The following is a 23,533-nucleotide window of genomic DNA, read 5'->3' as shown; positions in this document are numbered from 1 at the left end:
TCAGAAGGTCGCAAAAGGTAAAGATTCAAAATGCCAGGGCGTTTGAATTTTGATCACTTGACCATGGGGGCGCTGCAACCGTCGTAAGTGTGGGAAAATGGCCCTAGGTTGCTTTTTTTCATTGCCATAGTAACTTCAAACGGTCTCTAAACGAATGGTTGTAAGTCGAGGACTACCGGTATTACAAAATGAGGTGGTTGCAGGGGGCAAGGAAGGAGAGATGGCTGCAGCCTCACTCGATGTCTAAGCAGCATCCCTGATTTGAAGGCATCCGTGTGTAAACTCCCAGTAGGCCGAACAAATTGCCTGTGTGGAACACACCTGTTCTTCCCTGATGAAATCCATTGTCAAATGGAGAAAGAGACCCTAAAGTCACTGGTGTGTCTCCCTTACTCTGCAGCTTTGCTTTAATTTGGTTCATTGGTTGCAGCTCTGAAACTTCTGTGTGTCTGTACGCATGCATGCATGCAGCTAGGGCCATTACCTCAATCATATTGCAACTCTGCAAAAGGATTCCGGATTGTTGTGTGCCAAAATCAAGAAATCTCTGAAGGCAAAAGCCTCGCGGAATTTCCATCTTGAGCATCCCTTTGCAATGTTGGCCTGCAATTTGTACAGTATATCACAGAAGTGAGTATACCTTCTCACATTTTGTAAACATTTAAGTATATCTTTTCATATGACAGCACTGAAGAAATGACACTTGGCTGCAATGTAAAGTAGTGAGTATACAGCTTGTATAACAGTGTAAATGTGCTGTCCCCTCAAAAGAATGCCACACACAACCATTAATGTCTAAACTGTTGGCAACAAAAGTGAGCACTCCCCTAAGTGATAATGTCCAAATGGGGCCCAAAGTGTCAATATTTTGTGTGCCCACCATTATTTTCCACTCACTTTTGTTTACACATTAATGGCTGTGTGTTGCGTTATTTTGAGGGGACAGCACATTTACACTGTTATACAAGCTGTATACTCACTATTTTACATTGTAGCCAAGTGTCATTTCTTCAGTGTTGTCACATGAAAAGATATACTTAAATACACTATATTGCCAAAAGTAATCGCTCACCCATCCAAATAATCAGAATCAGGTGTTTCAATCGCTCCCATGGCCACAGGAGTATAAAATCAAGTACCTAGGCATGCAGACTGTTTTGACAAACCTTTGTGAAAGAATGGGTGGCTCTCAGGAGCTCAGTGAATTCCAGCGTGGAAGTGTGATAGGATGCCACCTGGGCAACAAATCCAGTCGTGAAATTTCCTCGCTCCTAAATATTCCACAGTTAACTGTCAGCTATATTATGAGAATGTGGAAGTGTTTGGGAATGACAGCAACTCAGCCATGAAGTGGGAGGCCACGTAAACTCGTCCAACCCCAGTGTGTGACCTCCCAAAGTCGCTTCTGGAAGAATGGTCAAAAATTCCCATCAACACACTCCTGAACCTTGTGCACAGCCTTCCCAGAATAGTTGAAGCTGTTATAGCTGCAAAGGGTGGACCGACGTCATATTGGACCCTATGGATTAGGAATGGGATGTCACTTACAGTACGTTCATATGCGAGTAAAGGCAGGTGAGCGAATACTTTTGGCAATGTACTCAATGTACTCAATGTACTCAAATGTGAGGGGGTGTACTCACTTCTGTGATGTACTGTATATTAATGGCCCTTACATGATTCAGATTTCTTTTTCAACCATGATTGGGTTGGTGTGCTAGAACTTTGTTATTTCCATTTCATTCATATTTGAAAAATAAGTTTGTATTTTAATTTACTCCGGAAGGCTTTGAAAGTCCTAATGAGAGAATCTGACAATTTCTATTTAGTTTAGCTGTTTATCTCCCCAGTCTTAAGGTTATTTTGCCTGGTTTCCTCCCGTTTATGAATTTTCAAGGGCGTCTGCATAAAAATTCGCATGAATTTTGTCCATTTTTTCCTAATACGGCACAATCTACTTTTGCACAGAATTTTCCAATAGTTGAATTTTTTGGAAGCCATTTCTCACTAAGGGTTGGGTTTGCCCAAATAATACAATTTTTGGAATTCAGAAAAATACAGATTTGAGTGTATTATTGTTTTCTAGGCTTATAGAACTTAAGAGATGTAAGAATTATATAAGCTTCAATTAAAATGTTTGCCGTGCAAATATTGTTCCCTATTTCCAGCCTCCCCCCCCCCCAAAAAAAGCCATCTGAGACTCAATGGGCATAAGTTAAAGGTGGCAATGAGTATCCCCTTTCCATTTTATAGCTCCAGGAATTGGCCAAAATTGTATTTCTGAAATTTGGCTGCAAAAATGTTGGAAAAGGTAGAGCCGTGGTGGCACAGTGGTTAAAAATGCAGTATTGCAGTCTAATTCTGCTGGCTGCCAGCAGTTCGATCCTGACCGGTTCAAGATTGAGTCAATCTTCCATCCTTTTTAAGAAAAACATTTCCTGACAGTTAGAACAATTAATCAGTGGAACAACTTGCCTCTTGAACTAGTGAATGCTCCAACACTGGAAGCTTTTAAGAAGAGATTGGACAACTATTTGTCTGAAATGGTATAGGACAGGGGTGTCAAACTCAGTTTCATTGAGGGCTGCGTAAGGCTTGTGTTTGACCTGGGGGGGCTGGAATGGGTGTGGCCCGGGTGGGTGTGGCCAGCTCGATGTCATTCATGTTGGGGGTGCCTGTGATGGACCAAGCACTCTGCCAGCAAAACTGGAGCTTGGGAGTGCTGCCTGTGGCCCTTGCAAGCTTTGTTTTTGGCTGCGAGGGCCTCCTGCAACATTCTGCCAGTGAAAACTGAGCTCCAAAAGGCCTTCCCGAGTTCGATTTTCACTGGCAGAGGCATTGCAGGCCAGTCCTTCTCTGTTTTCAGGGCAGCCCCATGGGTCAGATCTAAGCACCCCATGGACAGGATCTAACCCCTGGGCCTTGAGTTTCTGGTATAGGGTTTCTGGCCTAAGCAGGGGGTTGAACTGGAAGACCTCCACGGTCCCGTCCGACTCTGTTATTCTATTTTATCCTTTTATTCTTCTGAGGTTGGTAAAATGAGGACCCAGATTGTTGGGGGCAATATGTTGACTTGATAAACAGCTTTGAAAGGACTGTAAAGCACTATATAAGGCTAAGTGCTAAGTGCTATTGCTATGCCTCAACTTACTAGTCACTTAACAACAGTTCAAAATTATGAAAGACTTCAAAAAAGGTACTTACAACTCATCCTCAAAGTTATGACTGCCCCCTCCACCTTCCTAGTTACATGCTTGCATTTCAGGCACTTGGCAACTGGCTCGCATTTATGTCCAGTTGCAGCATATCATGGTCATGTGGCTGCAGTTTACGATATTGTTTGCTGTTTTATGGCAGAAAATGGTTTTGTTTTTAAAAGAAAACCTCATATTGGGTACACTGGATTTGGTTAACAACCCTGTGGTTTGCTCACCGACTGCGGTGACTTCACTTTATCACCATTGTAAAAATTGTCGTAAAAACCAAATTTGGTTCACATGGTAACCTGCTTAACCACCACAACTTACAATCAAAATTCTGGGTTCAGTTGTGGTGGTAAGTCGAGGCCTATCTGTACAATGTGCCGTGCCTTCTCCTTTATTCCTTTTTTTGCTAAAATACAGAGCGGATATTAGTGCATTGGAAGTGTTTGGTGTATCTTATTTTGGCTCCCCAAACAGAGACATCATCAAGACCCCTGTCCCTTGCAGCACTCAGAACCCAAGGGGGAAATAATTAACATTAAATTAAAAATACAAATGCCTAGCCACCAAAAGAATATTAACGTGGACGTATTAGCAAATACATGGCAATTGATTAAAAGAAAATAACACAGACTCACACTAAGCCAGGAAGTAATTTCTAAAGTGCTTCCCCCCTCCCCCCCCCCCGGGATAAGAGAGACGAGAAAGAGGAACATTTACCCCCCTCCTGCTCATTTACCTCCCCTCTCATATCTTGTCAAGATTAATTCCTGTGCACAGCTATAGACCTCCAACCTAGAAGGAAAGATCTTGCCATTTGCTCCTGAACATCTCTGTTGTGGTTTAACCCGAGTCAGCAGAGTGGCAAAAAAACCACTGGGACTATTTTTGTGCGGTGGGAGGCGGGGCGGAGAGTAGAATGAGGGCAGTCACATGGCAAAATTAGTTCCTAAACCGCTTTTAAAAAATTAGGTCAGTTAAAAGATTTCGCCCTACAACCTTTTGACCTCCTGTTTACTTAATGCTAAGCCTCTCAAATGAATGGGAATGTGCGTGGCATAATGCCTGTTTGCTGTTGAAAAATGTTATATCACTGCCCAGGTTTTCCAGCCAGCGTACATTTGAGAAAAGTCAGGATCGGCCTTGATGGGCGAATGGCTGCCTCTGAAGGACATCTGCTGGGAGACTGGCGGACTTCCTTGGTGGGCCATGGTGAGAACAGGCAGCTGAACCAGATGGGGCCGGGGGGTCTGAGCCAGCTGTTTACATTCATGTGAATGGCGTTTATTTTAGTGTTGAGTTTTCAGCATGGGAGAAATTGTCGTCAGGTGTGAAAGACCAGGTTCACACATGAAGTTTCAATAAACTGATTTTTTTTGCTGAAAGCCTATGCACAGGAATTTTTTATTGCTAAAAGCTTATTACTAAAAACCTATGCACAGGAATCCTCTCAACTAACAGTGGACACCTGCTTAGAGTTAGATAAGAATCAATGGCAGGGATGAAATCCAACAGGTTCTGCGGAACCGGTAGAAAAATTTTGAGTAGTTCGGGGAACCGGCAACTACCATTCTGGGTGGCCCCTGAGTGAGGTAGGAATGGAGATTTTGCAGTATCCTTTCCCTGGAGTGTGGAGGAAATGGAGATTTTGCAGTATCCTTTCCCTGGAGTGTGATGGGAATGGAGATTTTGCAGTATCCTTCCCTTGGAGTAGGGTAGGAATGGAGATTTTGCAGTATCCTTCCCCTGCCATGCCCACCAAGCCACACCCACAGAATCGGTAGCAAAAAATTTTTTTTTTTGCCATTGGTCAACAGCACTTAAAGGGGGCTGGACTCCCTTATGGCTACTTAGAGATTCTAGGCTGATCCCCCTTTTCACTCCGTCCCTTGTTTTGCCACCCGTTCTCCAACAGTAGCTGAAATAATTTGAGCTCTGAGACACATTTATATGCTAAAGCCTAACAGCTTCTAAGCCTTTAAACAAATGTCTGTGGAGATCCTCTGTTATCCAGTTCATGGTTGTCCCAAAGCTGCTTTTTCAAAAGGCAACCAGACTTCGTTTCTCCTTGAAGACGTTTCGCTTCTCATCCAAGAAGCTTTCTTCCGTTCTCTCATTCAAGAATGAGAAGAGAAACGTCTTCAGGGAAAGACAAAGCCCAGTTGCCTTTTGGAGAGGGGAAAAAACCACCTTTGGGTCTTGAAATAAATGCCATGAAGCTGGGGGAAGATACAGAAAAGAGGACCGGAAATTTGGATAATTCGGAGGAACCTCCTGTATGAAGGCAGCTGGAGAGTTAGACATTCTGGCAAGAGCAAAGGCTGATCTTGCTTCTGAGCCCCCTCTCTCCACCAAGACTATCTGGCTGCTACCCAAAACAAACTTTGAATTAGATGGAATGAAGGGGTTCAGCCAGCAAACAGTTAGGAGATTGCAGTATACAGTCCTGGCAAGATCATTGGACAAGGATAAAGCTGGGTTTGAATCCTTGTGGTATTTTTGACTGGCACGCCATCTTACCCTGATTGCATTGCTTGGAGGATGAAAAGCTTAAATAGTAGGGAGAAATATCAATGACTGCAAGCTAATTTGGAGAGGGGGAGGGGGAGCCTAAGAAAGGAAAAAGAAGGCGGATACTGGGAAGATTCTGAAAACGGGTGGAAGCAAAGTTATCTGTGTTATCCTGGCTTTCTTGCCTTTTAAAAAAATGATAATCAACACTAAAGAGTTTTATTCTTATCTCCATAAATGCAGTCTGAGTGTGTATACATCAGTGAGAGGGTGACTTTGGCATGCATTCTTTCCCATGGGTGTAAAATATATGTCTAATGTTACGTCCATACGGCCCCATAAACATCCTGTCTGTGTATAAAACATTGTTTTCGGCAGTAAAGGGGCCCACTGAAAAAATGTTTTATTTCATATCCTTATAAGATTTGGCATAGAGGGAACTGGGGGTTTTTTTTTAGCAGAGGGAATAAGTATGGTTACAAGATGCTTCATCCATGTCTCAGATAAGATCTAGATTTTTGCCCAGGGCCACAGAAATTATAATGCTTTATTGGTGCAATGTGTGGAAGCATAGAAGAGTTCTCATATGAAATGGGGTCTTCTCAGCTAGAATATGGAAAAGATGAAATCTTTTCACCTAGAACAGGGGTGTCAAACTCAAGGCCCGCGGGCCGGATCCTACCCATGATGTGGCTGGATCCGGTCCACGTGGTTGTCCTCGTCTACCCAATGTGAAGAGGAAAGATCGGGCCAGCATAGCTTCGGCCCGGTCTACCCAGTGTGAAGAGGAACATGCCAGCAGTTTGGGGAGTGGCGTCAAGCTTGCTATGCCCACCCAGTTGGCCATGATTGCCCAATTGGCCACACCTGCCCGACCCTCTGAAGTCAACCACACCCCTGATGCGGCCCTCAATGAAATTGAGTTTGACATCCCTGACCTACGTAGAATATGGAGAAGATAGGATCTTCTCGTCTAGAATACGGAGAAAGTGGTGATCTTCTCAACCAGAAAATGGAGAGAATGGGGTCTTTCCAGCTAGAATGTGGAGAAGACGGGGTCTTTTCAGCTGAAGTACGGAGAGGTCTTCTCAACTAGAAATTTGTAGGGTTGCTTCTTTCAATATCGAAAAAAAGCACACTATTTTTTTAAAATTTTATTGCCAACACCCAAGTAGCTCAGCTGCTACGTATATTTATTTTGGATATTTGTTTAAAATTGTTTTAAAATGCCCTCAGTGTTTTTCATTATGTTTTTGATTTGTAAACTGCTGAGAACATTGAGATGGGCAGCTGTAGAAATTGAATAAATAATAATAATACTGGTTTGAGAAGATCTGGGATATTGGCGGTTGGTAGGGAAGTGCAATGATTTGAATCCAAAATTGAAGAGATGCCACAAATACGGCTGCAATACTCATCAGCGCTTCCTCTGAAAACCGTGTCTTTTTTGGGGAGCTTATGTAGCAAGCCAGGAAAATATCCTTTTGAGTTATCCAGATATGCAACAAGCTGTTGGAGCTTTATTGGAAATCCAACATTTTGGGATGTGCAACATTTTGTATCTGAAGGCAGAAAGTTACTTTGCAGCAGTTGGCGCATCTTTTTAAAAGTGCATGTTTTCCTGGGCTTGTGTTGCTGCTGTAGGATTGCAGGAAAATATACATTTGAGTTTGGGAGGTAGCAACAGCACGCCCTGAAGCGGATGAGGAAAACCTTTGTTTTCTCCCTCTATTCTGACTTATGTCTCCATTTATGGTAATTTCCCAACACTTCTGCTCCCAGCAGATTGGAGGTGAGACTAGGTGTAAAATTCTCTATCATCAGCTCATGGGGCACTCACTGTTGGGGAATCCTGGTGTACATAAACACGCTTCCTTGAGATATTGTTGAACTGTGTCTCATTTTTTAACCCTGATTTAACTTTTGGAAGGTTGAATTGGGTTTTGAGAGTGTCTGGTAAAAAAGATGCAAGAGAATTGGAAGACGAATAGAACTGGAGGATTAATCCCCACCACCAGGATACCTACCTGCTTTCAACTATCCTACTATTTCCCCAGACAGACTTTTGTCTCTTTGATTCTTGATTTCTAGGAAAAGGTACAGAAAGAAGCAACTACCCATTTGGAAGAGATGCAGGCATGCCAGCTATCAATCAGGTAAGCAGCACTTCTCTTTTATTTTAGTTAATTAATGAATTTGAAGTGTGTTTTAATCAAGGATTTATTCAGCAAAGTCTTGATCTCTTAGAACCAGGAATCTCCAAACTTGGAAACTTTTAAGATTTTGTGGACTACAACTCCCAGAATTCCCCAGCCAGCATTGCTGCCTATGGAATACTGGGAGTTGAAGTCCGCAAGTATTTTTTTTTTTTTTTGGTAACAGTTTATTTATACATTTTCATTTAACATACATAAGTGCCTTGTGAACAGTGTATTGTCTGAGTCAATTTGCTTACAATATAATACTTTTCCAGCTCCTAATTTCTATCACTATTATCCATTATTGTTATTATTAGTCTGTAAATCTTAAAAGTTGCCAAGTTTGGGGACTTCTGTCTTAGAACAAAAGAGATGTATATTTTTTTTCTCGCAAGCAGAATAAGGAAATTTTACTTTTCCTCTAGGGCAGTGATGGTGAACCTTTTCTGCACCGCGTGCCTAAACCGGAACGTGTGTGCATGTGCAACAGCTAGCTGGTCTTCGGGTTTCCGGCATGCGCACCGGCCAGCTAGTCTTTGCGCATGCTGAAGCACCGGAAACCTGAAGACCAGCTGGCCGGTACATGCCTGGTTTGGGGGGCATTTTCTGGACCATTTTTAGGCCATTTTTCAGGCTGTTTTCAGCCCATTTCCCGGTGCTCCGGCACCCGCAAAGACCGGAAACCAGAAGAGCAGCTGGTAACAGGGCACGTGCCCACAGAGAGGCTGAATGGACACTTACTAGACCCAAAACGGGGCACAGGAGGGTGCGCCCCCCCCCCCCGCAGCCAATTTTTGCTACCGGGGGGGGGGGGGAGGCCAAGTGCTGCCTGTCACATGCCCACCTAGCCGTGTGTGTGTGTGTGTGTGTGTGGCAGGAGGGGAAGATTGTAATTTTTTTTTCCAAAACATTAGATCAATTTTTCCAAAACCTCTGAGACAGGCAGATATATATAACGCCTTGGTAAGGCCACACTCAGTTTTGGTCAACACAATGTAAAAAAGATGTGGAGACTCTAGAAAGAGTGCAGAGAAGAGCAACAAAGATGATTAGGGGACTGGAGACTAAAACATATGAAGAACAGTTGCAGGAACTGGGTATGTCTAGTTTAATAGAGAGAAGGACTAGGGGCGACATGATAGCAGTGAGCCAATATCTCAGGGGTTGCCACAAAGAAGAGGGAGTCAAACTATTCTCCAAGGCACCTGTGGACAGAACAAGAAGCAATGGGTGGAAACTAATCAAGGAGAGAAGCAACTTAGAACTGAGGAGAAATTTCCTGACAGTTAGAACAATTAATCAGTGGAACAGAAATTGCCTCCAGAAGTTGTGAATGCCCCAACACTGGAAGTCTTTAAGAAGATGTTGGATAGCCATTTGTCTGAAACGGGATAGGGTTTCCTGCCTGGGCAGGGGGTTGGACTAGAAGACCTCCAAGGTCCCTTCCAACTCTGCTATTGTATTCTATTGTATTGTGTACACACACACACACACCACACATTCTGCTGAATTTCAAAGCAGATGTGTGAGGACCGCTATGGGTGCCAAAATAGATGTAATTTTAAAAACAGAACAGGAGACTTGCCAGCCGGCCATGTGTTTAAATGGTGTGGGTTTGGAGTTTGCTTGTGTTGTTGTTGTTGTTGTTTTAATTTGCTTTCTGGTAGGAGGAGGAGGAGGAGGAGAGAGGCATAATTGAAAGGGTGACGTCATGAGTGGAAGAGTCAGTGGGAAGAGTATGGCTCTTGCTGTGCAGACCATAAATCAAGGGGAAGAAAGCATAGCCTGTAAGTTTTTCTTAGGCAAGGAGTCTGCCAAATCCAACATTATTGGTGAGACGCAGTCTAAACATTTCCAGCAACAACTCTTCCGTGGTAGAATGCTTTTGAACAAGGAGTTTTCATTCTGCCCCCCTCCCCCAATACAGGTAGTCTTGGGAGTGGTGCAGTGGCCTAGAGGTGGAGCTCTCGCCTCACAATCAGGAGGCTGTGAGTTCAATCCTAGGAAGAGGCAGATATTTTTCTCTTTGGGCACACTGAGAATATATCTGCTGAACAAAACTCCGCATTGGCGTCTGGAAGGGCATCTGGCCAGTAAACACTCTGCTAGCGCCATTAGGTTGCCCAGACTCCCCTCACAAGGGATGATGGGGTCATTAAACGATGACAATGAATGCAGGGTCCTCGACTTATGACCACAATTGAGCCCAAAATTTCTGTTGTTAAGTGAGACTTTTGTTCCGTGAGTTTTATCCCCTGTTTACAACTTTTCTTCACAGCGTTGTTAAGTGACTCGCTGCACTTGATAAATTAGTAACCCAATTATTAAGTGAATCTGGCTTCTGTGTTAACTTTGTTTGTCAGAAGGGGGCAAAACTGTGATCCCATCATCCTGGACACAGCAAAGGTCATAAATATGAAACCAGTTGCCCAGCATCTGAATCTTTGTTCATGTGACCATGGGAGGCTGCAATGGCTGTAAGTGTGAAAAATGTCATTTTTCAATACCGTTGTAACTTTGAACAGCCACTAAATGAACTGTTGTAAGTCGAGGACTACCTGTACTTACTAGTTACTGGTCTTGTAAGAACTGGTAAAGATGAACGCTCTGATGAGACAAAACAGATATTTTTCAAGTGTTCTTTGACAAGACATTGAAAAACAACAGTTCCACTTTACTACAGGTAGTCTTCAACGAGCATCAGTTCGTTTAGTGACCGTTCAAAGTGAAAAAAGTGACTTATGACCATTTTTCACCCTTACAACCATTGCAGCACCCCCATAGTCAAGATTTAGATGCTTTGGCAACTGACTCATATTTATGACGGTTGCAGTGTCCCAGGCTCACCTTTTGCAACCTTCTGACAAGCAAAGTCAATGGGGAAGCCAGATTCACTTAACAACCGTGTTACTAATTGAACAACTGTAGTGATTCGCTTAACAACTATAGCAAGAAAAGGTCGTAAAAGAAAACAAAGTTCACTTAACAAATGTTTCCCTTAGCAACAGAAATTTGGGGCTCAATTGTGGTCGCAGGTGGAGGACTACCTTTATTTGTCTTCCCATATCTATTGTTTATTTATTTGTAAAATTTACTTCTTTGTAAAATTTATTAGCTGCCCATCTTGGCCCAAGGTAACTCTTGGCTGCTTAGAGTAGAATGTTTAGAGTAGAAATGAGACCTTGGCACGTCAATTGTGGCACTCCCAAGATTTTGCTGCCAAAGATAGTCCTCGACTTATAACCATTTGTTTAGTGAATGTTTGAAGTTACAACGGTGCAGGGAAAAAAAAGACTTGCGACCAATCATTTGCAAAGGTCCTGGGGTCATGTGATCACCATTAGCAATTTTCCAGACGTACTTTGGCAAGCAAAGTCAGTGGGGGAAGCCGGATTTGTTTAATGACCATATGATTCATTTAACAACTATGGCAAAAAAGGTCCAAATCAGGGTGTGATTCACTTAACTTAGCATTGCTTAGCAGTGGAAAATCTGATCCCAATTGTTGTCGCAATTGAAAACTACCCTGTTTCCCCGAAAATAAGCCCTCCCCGGATAATAATCCCAATCGGGCTTTTGAGCACATGCGCTAAAATAAGCCCACCCCCGAAAATAAGCCCTCCCCAAAAATATTGCAACACAGCAGCAGCCATGAGGCGACCACACTCACTGCTTCCAGCACCCCAAAAATAATAAGACCTCCCCGAAAATAAGGCCAAGTGCCTATTTCAGGGGTCAAAACAAAATAACACACTGTCTTATTTTCAGGGAAATACGGTACCTGTAATGCATTTATTTCATTTTTCAAAATTAAAAATGGAAATCCTCCCTCTTGCTTACTTGTGTATTTATTTGAAAAATCTATATAGACTCCTATCTTAGACATGTTCTAAGTAGCTCATAGCAACATTTCATAAAAACAAGGGTATAGACAAACCCACAAAAACCCACTAAAGATATACTTCTCACCACAACCCCACAATATCTCATTAAATCTACATTGACTAGGCTCAATTCTAGCCCAATGCTTAAGCCAGGTCCTCACTGCATCTGGAAGACTAAAATGATGGGAACCCTGTAAATATTTAATTTTCTCCTCAATCCTTCCTTCCTTCTTTCCCTTTCCTTCCATCTCCAAGAAGTAAAATCATTGTCTTACAACCACTATTGGGACCACAATTTCCATTGCTAAGTAAGGTGTTCCTTAAGTGAGTCGCGTCTGATTTTTTTATCATGGTTGTTAAGTGAATCATGAGGTTATTAAGCAAACCCTGCTTTCCCCATTGACTTCGTTTGTTGGAAGCCAGCTGGCACTGCACCACTCACCCCCCCACACCCCCAATGGTGATCCCAGCATGCTGCAACCACGATAAATGCAGACCAAATGCCCAAATTTTGATCACGTGACCTTCGGGGATGCTACAATGGCTGTAAGTGCAACAACCAGTTGTAAGTCACTTTTTTTAGAGTCTTTAATTTTGAACAAACCCTAAACAAATGGTTGTAAGTCGAGGACTGTCTGTATATTATGTAGAAATTAGTCCCCAAATGAAGAGTACCATTTGACCAAAGATGAGGAACCTGCGGCCTACCAGAAGTTGCTAAACTACAACTACCAGCATCCCTTTCTTGGTAAAAATGCAGAATCTGCAGCCTACCAGAGGTTGCTAAACTACAACTACCAGTATCCCTTTCCTGTTGGTCATGCTGGATAGGACTGTGTGTCTTGGACTACAATCCCTGTGCTATTGCTGAGGTTGAAGTCCATCCTACCCGGAGGTTATCGTTGAAGGTTGCTATGGATTTCTGCCAAGTTGGCAAAGGCATGAAAAGAGCTAGAGTAGCCAAACCGGAATATAAACCCTGCACCATCGCTCCCATGCGTCCACACCTGGTGCTCAGCTCCAAGTTTTGGAAAACCATGTTCGGCAAGAGAATTTTGGTTTTGTTCAGGCTGTGATGGTGCACTCTTGTTTTTCTTGTTTCTGCAGCCTGGCTTTCTGCCGAGCGAAATAGGGATTTCAAGTCCCAGCACGCTCTCCCCAACGGGGGTGAAGGGAAGCTCGCAGTACTACCCATACGCCAACAACCCTCGCAGGAGAGTCGCAGACAGCAACATAGGTATGTGGCCTTGGTGAGGGTGTTGGCTGGAACAGTTGCCTTGGTGAGGGTTGTGTGTGGCAAAAATTATGGATTGCAAAGGAGGAAGACCAAAAGACGTTTCCTGTCAGGGTCTCACAGTAGCCCTTCCATTACAGAAAGTTCCTGTCCTGTTGATTTGAGAGTTTCTCAGATTCATCTAAACCACTGTTGTTCAACCTTAGCAATTCTAAGATGTGTGGACTTCAGTTCCCAGAATTCCCTGTTGCAGCCTGCTGGCTGGGGAATTCTGGGAATTTAAGGCCACACATTTTAATTGTCAAGGTTGAAAGAAACTTATCTAAACCACCCTTCTTGCTCAAACAGGGGACATCCAAGGGCTTTTAAAAACCCAAGAATTAATTATGAATTATGATACGGTTTATTTTTAAACTATATGCCAGCATTTGGAGGAAAGATTTCAATGTAATTGTATCAGTGTTTCCTTTCCTTAGGGTGAGACAGTTGTATCAGTCCCAAACTGAATAACTGAATAGTATAGAACCGGGTAGATGAGCTTCCCACAACTTTTGCTCAAGCATAGATTAATTCCATATAATCAGCCTCCTTTGAATCATCATCACCAGTAGCCTGAAATAGACCTAAGTATGAATTTGTTTTCTTCAATTCATTATTTTCCTGCCGTTGGATGACCCAAGAATCTAATATTTAGAGACAAAGAGAGAGAAAACACTTAACACTGTAGATCAGCTGTACTCAAATTAGTGTCGCTCTAGATGTGCTATGACAACAAATTCTAGGAAACTGAAGGTTTGGGATTTAAAAAATAATTTACTTATTTTTATTTAATAAATTGTATATGGTGGCCCATCTCAGCCTCAGTGACTGGGTGTCTTACAGAGATAATTTGGGGAAATATGATCCCAATGTATCTGGACACGTACCAGTTTGGAGACAGAGGTTCTAACTCAGTGTTTCTCAAGCTTGGCAACTTTAAGATGTGAGAACTTCGACACCCAGAATTCCCCAGCTGGCATTGCCGGTGGAATTCTGGGAGTTGAAGTCATGTCTGAAAGATGCCAAGGTTGCAAAATATTGCTCTAATCAGTTTGGCAATGCTATCTTGTTGAAACTATATCCAAAACCTTACAAAGCCCCTGTCCAAGGAGTCTACCAATTATTGGTAGACCCCCTCTCACTCTGTGAAAGGGATCTTGGAGTCCTATTGGACCACCATTTAAATATGAGCCAGAAGTGTGCAGCAGCTGCCAAAAAAGCCAACGCAGTTCTAGGCTGCATCAACAGAGGGATAGAATCAAGATCACATGAAGTGTTAATACCACTTTATAATGCCTTGGTAAGGCCACACTTGGAATACTGCATCCAGTTTTGGTCACCACGACGTAAAAAAATGTGGAGACTCTAGAAAGAGTGCAGAGAAGAGCAACAAAGATGATTGGGAGACTGGAGACTAAAACATACGAAGAACGGTTGCAGGAACTGGGTATGTCTAGCTTAAGAGAAAGAAGGGCTAGGGGAGACATGATAGCATTGTTCCAATATCTCAAGGGTTGCCACAAAGAAGAGGGAGTCAAACTATTCTCCAAGGCACCTGAGGACAGAACAAGAAGCAATGGGTGGAAACTAATCAAGGAGAGAAGCAACTTAGAACTGAGGAGAAATTTCCTGACAGTTAGAACAATTAATCAGTGGAACAGCTTGCCTCCAGAAGTTGTGAATGCTCCAACACTGGAAGTTTTATAGAAGAGATTGGATAATCATTTGTCTGTACTGGGTCCTCCAAAGGTGCTGATCTACTACTGGTGCATAGTTTGTCAATGATGTAATATAATAACAGCAACAGAAGCAATATTTATTTTACAAAGGGAAAATGGCCATGTACACTTGTTACAACAGAAACCATCTTTTTGTGACACTTTCCCAAGTATTTCCCAAACTGTGAGGTGTATCTCCTTCAAGGAGATACAGATAGAATCCAGAGGAAGTGTGAAGAATCCCAGGGAAGTGTGAAGAACTTTTTAGTGTACAATTACAGTACATCCAGCTCTCCCATACTTTCATTGTGTTATTCCCATTGTCGATTTATATTCATTTTGATGTTTGGGTTTTTTAGGGAAGGTGCGCATATTAAGGTTGCACTAAAGGGAGGTGTGATGGCAAAAGGTTTAGCAATCCATGCGATAAAGTATTTTGGGGAATCCATGAGTCCAAGAAACCTTTGCCTTAGTAGCAATATTGTTGTCATTTTAATAATGTTAAGACAATGAAAACATAATGGACGAAATGTCATTATTACCATATCAAAACTTTCCCCTCAAGAAGCTGAAGCTTGCCTGAATTGTTGTGGTTCATTCATTCATTCATTCATTCATTCATTCATTCATTCATTCATTCATTCCCAGCATTTATTATTTTTTACAAATAACTCAAGGTGGCAAACATATCCACTATAACTCCCTCCTCCTATTTTTCCCACAACAACTATGTAAGGTGACTTGGGCTGAGAGAGAATGATTGGCCCAGGTCACCTAGTTGGCTTTCATAGCTACAGTAGAACTAGAACTCACAGTCTCCCAGTTTCTAGCCTGGTGCCTTAAACCATTAGATCAGGGGTGTCCAAACTTGGAAACTTTAAGACTTGTGGACTTCAACTCCCAGAATTCCCCTGCTGGCTGGGGAATTCTGGGAGTTGAAGTCCACAAGTCTTAAAGTTCCCAAGTTTGGATACCCCTGCATTAGACCAAACTGGCTCCCTCCTTCCTGTTTCATTCATCTATAGACCATGCAAAGCAGATTCCTCTGACAGGGAATGGGTCTGTTGTAAAGGCAGGCCATAGAACTTCAGTAAAGATGGGATTTGAATCCAGATCTCCTTATACCCCTCCACTCCCCTTGTCATGAGGGGTGTGAAACAGAGAGAGAAGGCCAGAAGATCAGTGAGCTGGGTGTGACCCACTTCCTGCATGAAGCATCTTCAGGTGCTCTGTGCTTTGGGAAGCTCAGCCAGCTGCCAGGTATCCTGCATCCCATTGCTTTGAAGTCAGTTCCCCAGGAAGCTGCAAGCAACATCAGCTAGAGAAGCTTCAAAAATGAACAGGAGTCTCCTAAGGATGTTTTGAGATAGCTTCCAGCACATCCTTCCTGGCAAGCAATTTTGCCAGCCAAATCCAAGCTGCATGTAAATATTTCCTTTACCCTCCCCCACCTGCGCGATGGGCACCTTGCCTGATTGCTAGTCAGCCTTTCAAATCTTATGCTTGCCTCCTTTTGAGAGTATACAGGTAGACCTCGAGTTGTGACCACAGTTGAGCCCAGAAGGAGGATGCTAGGAGATCAGAGGAGATCAGAAGGAGGATGCTAGGAGATCAGAGAAGAGCAGAAGGAGGATGCTAGGAGATCTTCTTTTAAAAAGCCAACCTCCCATCTCTTTCCAAGCGTTTCTCTCCTCCCCCCCCCCCCCCACACACTTTATGAAGTGGAATGGAGGTAGTTGCTCGATTTTCCCTTCAGGAGAACCGAGACATCTGGCATTCATTGATGGGAAAGAATCTCAGGAATGGAGTCCTTTTAGTGAACGTAGCCGTGTGGCTTTTTCTCTGCCACTCGGCAGCCAGGACCAAAGGTGGGGGAGAAACCAGCCATTTGCAATCGTTATTAATGGTATATAATGCTGTCTGGGTAGGCAGTGTTTTGCAAAGAGCAGGTGCGCAGGTCCTGGCCCCGTTTCCCTGGGCTTAGAATTTAAAACAGACCCAGGAAAGAGAGATAACAGAAAATGGGAGAAACAGAAGCAGACTGCAAGGCCGTACTAGAAAGGGATGAAGAGAAGGGTGGACTGGTAGGGTAAAACACTCAGGGCTTTTATCCATGCCTGCTTAATCACCATAACAATAAAAAATAATAATTAGAGGTGTGCAGGAATCTGACCCATAGCGGGAGTGATATTTTCAGATCTGGCAGCATGACAAACAAGGGGACCCATTTTAGCCTGCAGCCACCTTTGCTGCTTTAGATTTGAGCATTGCGTATTTTAAAAACTAATATCTCTAGTCCAAATTTTGCTTCAGCCTCGGCCTTTCGGGAGATTGCTAGTCAGCCTTTGAAATCTTAAGCTTGCCTCCTTTTGAGAGTATACAGGTAGACCTCGAGTTAGGACCACAGTTGAGCCCAAAATTTCCACTGCTAAGCAAGACAGTTGTTAGTCAGTTTTGCCTCGTTTTACGACCTCTCATTCCTACCGTTGTTAAGGAAATCACTGCAGTGGTTAAGTTCGCAATTAACCCACTACTGGCTGCAGGTAGTCCTCGACCCAACCACAACAGAGCTCGGAATTTCAGTTGTTAAGTTGTTGCAACTGTAGTTGAGGCGCCACATGACCAGACTCGGTTTTACAACTGTTTTACAACAATTGTAAAGCAAGTCAATGTGATCATGAAGTAAATCATGTGGTTGAATCAAATGACAGCATTTTTGGGGAGGGGGAGGGGTGTGAAAACCAGCCAAAAAAGTTGCACATTGTGGTTATGTGACTAACAAGACCCTGCAATCAGTTGTAAATGTGGGCCAGTTGCCAAGGGTCGAAAATACGAACACACAACCCGCCACATAACCAGACTCGATTTTATGACTGTTTTACAAGTTATTAAGTAAATCATGTGGTTGAATGATTGCAACAAGTCCCAACTTTGGACAATGAGTTGTAAATAGCTTATGTTCAGTCCATTATAATTTTGATCAGTTGTTAAACAACTAGTCATAAGTCAATGTCTATCTGTGTATTTTTCTCTTTTCCCCTCTTTCTGCAAAATAGTTGATTTAAAAGAACTGTTTTCTTACTTACTCAAGAAAAACCAAAAAAGGAGAACCATGTTTTAAACCTAAAAAGAGTTCCTAATGTTAACCCTTGTCCTTCTTTTTGAGCTTGTGGGGTAGAGGAAAGAGTAGCTTCACAGAAATGAGTTAAACCCTAGCAGTTCCCACCCCCACCCCCCTTTCCCGGATCAATTCTTCTTTCCTCTTCTTTTATGAAGATCCTACAAAAAATAAAAAAAAGATGCTTCCTTCCTTCCTTCAGTGATTAAATTCGTTCCCCTCATTTGCATGTCAAAAATGTTCTCAAGAAGAAAGCATCCTCCGTGATCATTAGGAAGTTTCTCTCCTGCTCAGTACTCTCTGGGTATCATCCTTAGAGAGTTACAAAGGTGTAGTCCAGCAGATTTGGGGATGTGCTGGGTAGAGGAAGATGTGGCCCAAAGAATGTATTGTGAGTGCAAAGGCAGTTCATATTTGATGAATATTTAAGGGCCCATCTGTCTCTGGTAGAGTTGGCATGCTTTGACTCCCATTGATTGAACAGAGTTACAATGGGCCCCGCCTTCTATGTCACAGCATCTGCTCTCCAACACAGGGTCTCCAGTGGTTCAGATGATCCCCATCTGACCTTGTTTAAGCAAGTCTTGTAGATCTGGCTCTTCCCCCAATCCGTGGGTTAGGGAGTACATCAGTCCCTCCCTAACCCTTGGGAATATGCGGGGACAAGGGTTACAGTTTTATGCTGTACCCGGATGCCTCTTAATTCTTTTTTTTTTCCTGGCTATAATGTGCTGTTCTTAATATTGTACATGGCTCAGAGTCATTATGGTGTCGGGTGGCTTTGGAAAATTTAACAAATGTCACTGGAAGTGCAAGCTTCACTAATAATGGGATATAATTAACAAGAACGAAAGGAAGACAAAACGGTGTGAAACTGTGAATGCCAAAAATACACTCTGCCTTTATCTCAAAACATTGCTTAGCAGTCATAAGCAGAGCGCTCTCAGATAGCCCAGTTATTCGGTCCTTAGTAAAGGACAGCTAAAGCAGGATATGAAAAAAGCGAGTAGATTTCAATCACACCCTTGTTATATTTCCCCCCCTCCTGGGCCTTACTCGTCTCTGGAGATTCTCGGTCATCCAGTTCATGGTTGCCACAAAGATGCTTTTTCAAGAGGCAACTGGACTTTTTTCCTGTTTTTCCTTGAAGACGTTTTGCTTCCCATCCAAGAAGCTTCTTCAGTTCTGAGGATAAGCTTGTCTTGTCCCTTTTTAGAGCCCATCAATATCTGTAGCTTAACATTACTGATATCCTTTGACTTGTGTCCACAATTTTAGTTGCGGCCATAAAGTGGGGCCATCTGATTTTCGGATCTTTTAATGTGGTAGTGGTTAAGCAAATGCAATGGTCGTAAAGTGAGTGCCACAGTCATTTAAATGAACCCATTGTCCAACATGGGGTGTTTGGGGCCAGAAACCAGAAGTAAACGCTGGTTACTGGCCAAAATGGCATACATTGTAGTCATGGCACCATAGGATGCTGCAAATGGTCGTAAATATCGGCCAATGGCTGAGCACCCAAAATGAAATGCCATGACTTCATGGTAGGGGCATTCATCGGACCATTGAGTCTGGGTCGTAAGTCCCATGTTCGGGGTCTGTCGAAAATGCAAATGGTTGCTAAGCGACTGGGATGATGTTCTTTCTTTTCTTTGTTCCAAATTTTCTTGATTTCACAGGGGTGGGGGTGGGGGAGGACACGACTCCACCTTCTACTTTCTGACTGCGAAGTCCATCATTGCAGACCAGGATTCAACCAGGCATTGGGTTAATCTTTTGTATTAAAGTCAAGTAGAGAAGAAAGTCTAAATCCTTCACTGAGTGACCCAGGATGAGCTGATATTTCTCATTTTAACCTACCGTACAAGGTTGTTGCAAGCATGCTTTATGTATTGGGGGGGGGGGCACATTTGCTGTCCTCAGCTTTATGGAAGAAAGTGAAAAATAAACCCAAACCTGAAATTTATGTTGATGCAAGGGCTATTTCATTATGCTGTTTTAGCTGAGTTTTGTTTTAAAGCTGGTGGGTTTTACCTGCAGTCATTCCAAATACCTTCAGTTGCATATTTTGAGGTTGATTTTTTTTATTTTTAATCTGTCTCCAAACATTCCTTTAGAAGAGCAGGGTACTCTACAAATGCTTAAGTTTAAGTTATTGTTGTGCTCTGGTAAACCTTGGGAAAATCAAGGTAACCCATCTGTAAAATGAGTTTTGAAATCTGAATCCAAATCTTCCTACTATATAGTGCTGCCCCAAAGCTTTGCTTCTAACTGGCTTCGTTTTTATTTCTTTGTCTCCTTCTACTCTACGTTCAGATGGACAACCGAAAAAAGTCCGAAAGGTGCCTCCAGGACTCCCATCTTCAGTAAGTTACGATTTTCTCTACCCATCTATCAAAGTTGATCACGAATCCAGCCGTTGGTGCATTGAAGGCAGTTCCTGATCTTCCCCTCTTTCTGATTGGTGGAACTGCTATGATGTCAGAGAATATTTGAGAACCACTGGCAGAGAGAGAGAGAGAGAGAGAGAGAGGGAGAGAGAAAGGCTGCTGGCAGAGTGCCAAAATGTTTTCTAAGTAGTACAAAGCAGAGTCCAAGGGCAGTTTAACTGCACGAGGCTGCTAGATTTCACAAAAGCCAATGAACAATTTAAGTCAAGGGGAGGAAGCTGGTGGTATTGGGGAGGAAGGGACCACAATTGGGTGTGGACAGCTCAGAAAAAGAGCTGTGGGGTAAGAAGGAGAACAAATAAACTCAGCAATAATGAGATGGACAGTAGAAGTAGAGAACAGCAGACAGAATCGGAGAAGTGGAGGGCATCTTAAAGATCATCTAGCTCAACGCTTTACCAGGCTAGAAAGAAGTCTACTACTACTGCAAAATACTGATCAGGTATCCATCCAATCCCTGTTTAAACAAACAATGAACATTTATACCAAGTGTTAGAGGTGAAGGCCAAAATCCTGAAAACAAATTATAAAGAAATGTTTCCCAACCTCGGTAACTTTAAGATAGGCAGACTTCATCTCCCAGAATTCCCCAGCCAGCATGGCTGACTGGGGAATTCTGGGAGTTGAAGTCCACATATTTTAAAAGTTGTCAAGGAAACACTGCTGTACAGGATATTATAATAATTTCAATTGTAATCTTGATCTAACCAGGTCAGATTTTAGGGGGATACCTATATTTGTGTAACCATACTTTGCATCATTATGGCAGCCCATATGTGTGTGATACTTTGCGCATTGTACCTTTGTTTCAATTACAAATTAGTGGCGACAAAGCTGAGCGATAGAACACCTGGATTTTTCTGACGAAAAGAGGGTACATACCAATATACCCAAAAGACTGGTATTTAGAGAAAGGAGCTTTCGAAAACCCCTTTTAATATTGCCTATGAATTTATGTGCCCATGCTTGTAAAGAATGGCTGGAATAAGAGAAGTTGTATTCCATTAAGATATGAATCACTGCTTTCTCAATCCTAAGCAAATCAAAGGCTTGTAATGGAATCACTTTTTATTGTTGCACTGTTGTGTTACACATCCTTTTGATGCAAGTTCTTTTGGTTATTTTCTTTTAAGAAGGAACATGGGATTTTTTAAAAAATTAAACTGAACTAACGATTTCCACCTGTCTATTTTGGTATCTCCTACAGAGAGTCCTTCACTTATGACCACAATTGAGCCCAAAATTTCTGTTGCTAAGCCAGACAGCTGTTAAGTGAATTGTGCCCCATTTTGCGACCTTTCTTGCCACAACTGTTAAGTCAGTCACCGTAGTTGTGAAGTTGGTAGCACGTTTGTTAAGTCACTCTGGCTTCTTCTTGACTTTCCTTCTCAGAAGATCACAAAAGGTGATCGCATCACTCTGGGGCATTGCAACCGTCATAAATATCAATCAGTTGGCAAGCATCTGAAGCAACGGATAGAAACCTATCAACCAGAAAAGCAACCTAGAATTAAGGAGAATGTTTCTGACAATAAGAACCACTTGCTTTGGAAGCTGTGGGTATTCCATCACTGGAAGTTTTCAAGAAGAGACTGGACAATCATTTGTCTGGAATGGAATAGGGCCGTGATACCAAACCTATGGCACAGGTGGCACATGGAGCCATTTCTGAGGGCACATGAGGCGTTGCCTGTCAGCTCCAGCGTGCTGGCCAGCTGATTTTCAGTCTTGATTTTCAGTTGTGTTTCACCCTCCGGAGGCTTCCGGAAAAACGGCCCAATGGGCAACCCAGAAGTCCGTTACTGAACTTCCGGTTTGTGTGTTGGGCCGTTTTTGCCCTTCCCAGGTTCTTATAAAGCCTCTAAGGCAGGGGTGCATAGCTGGCTGGGGAATTCTGGGAGTTGAAGTCCACAAGTCTTAAAGTTCCCAAGTTTGGACACCCCTGCTCTAAGGTTTCCTGCTTGATCAGGGGGTTGAAGTAGAACAGAGGTCGCCAACCTTAAACATTCAAAGAGCCACAAAGGTCCTAATCAGAAGCGCCCCCCCCCCCCCAATCCATAGAGTGTCCTCGTAGCATGGCGTCCTTTTTCTTCTGCTGATCAGAAGTCCGCTTGCCCCACCATAGAGTCTCCTCCTAGCATGGCGTTCTTTTTCCTCTACCTGTCTTAACCAAAAGCCCTATCAATTGTGGAGCCAACCGGCAACAGTGAGCCGCAGCAGAGGGATGAAAGAGCCACATGCGGCTCCAAATCCGCAGGTTGCCGATCCCTGGACTAGAACATCTCTAAAATCCTTTCCAACCCTGTTATTTTCTATGTTCCCTTCTTCCACCTGTCTTCCGACATGATTGTATAGCTTGATCCGTTTTCACATTTCCCCAGTGAGGGTTGTGCATTTATACCATGATGGAAGCAGGCAAATAGGAGAGATGCAGAAATAAATAGCAATAGCACATAGACTTATATACCACTTTAGAGTGCTTTACAGCCCTTTCTAAGCGGTTTTACAGAGTCAGCCTATTTCCCCCAACAATCTGGGTCCTCATTTTACCCACCTCAAAAGGATGGAAGGCTGAGTCAACCTTGAGCCTGCTGAGATTCGATCTGCCAAATTGCAGGCAGCAATTGTTTAGTTCAGATGCAAAATGATTTATTATTATTATTATTGTCTTTATTGGATGGGGATGAAGTTTGCAAAGTGGGAGTTCTCTGCTCCTCCTCCTCTTTTCTGACAACAGCATACAATCTGAGTTGGAGAAGATTGGGGGGAGGGGCTTCTGTGGAGTAGGATGAGGGGAAATAGGGGTGGGGTTGAATAACACACCCACAGGGGAGAGAAACTTTGATTTAGTGTTTCCTGTTTGGGTAAGATTCTGTCCTTGCCCCTTTTCCGAAGTGGATCTGGCTAGAGAAACATTTGCATTCTGCACCAACCTTTACATCTGGGGTTCATTCTGGCGGCCCCATTTCTTGGCTTCCCTCCAGAGGGAAGAAGGCGATCATGGCATGAATTCATCTGGAGTTCACTCTTTTTTACAGTCACTCTTTCTCGTTGCTGTTTTATAGCTGTGCAAATTCCATGTTTTATTTGCTGTGCCCATCTCTTCTTCTCATCTCAGACCGATCCAGTGGAGGTCTCATTCATAGATAGGAGGGCATATCGGGAAAATATAAAATCT

The 23,533-nt window shown here is 43.0% G+C and overlaps 1 protein-coding gene across 7 annotated transcripts in view; it reads left to right on the top strand.

The window, feature by feature from the left end:
* Positions 1-23,533, top strand: part of TCF3 (transcription factor 3) — a 129,787-nt gene that overhangs the window by 65,222 nt on the left and 41,032 nt on the right. For all 7 annotated transcript variants that reach the window (XM_081938419.1, XM_081938418.1, XM_081938416.1 and 4 more), the window contains 3 exons: positions 7,806-7,870; positions 12,904-13,033; positions 20,222-20,271. In XM_081938419.1, coding sequence (XP_081794545.1) covers positions 7,806-7,870; positions 12,904-13,033; positions 20,222-20,271 — 245 coding nt within the window. The remainder of the gene's footprint in view (positions 1-7,805; positions 7,871-12,903; positions 13,034-20,221; positions 20,272-23,533) is intronic.

This window comes from Natrix helvetica (genome assembly GCF_964273705.1).
Source record: "Natrix helvetica genome assembly, chromosome: 1".
Lineage (NCBI taxonomy): Eukaryota > Metazoa > Chordata > Lepidosauria > Squamata > Natricidae > Natrix > Natrix helvetica.
Note: the sequence above shows the minus strand (reverse complement) of the source record. Positions and strands in the feature narration are given on the sequence as shown.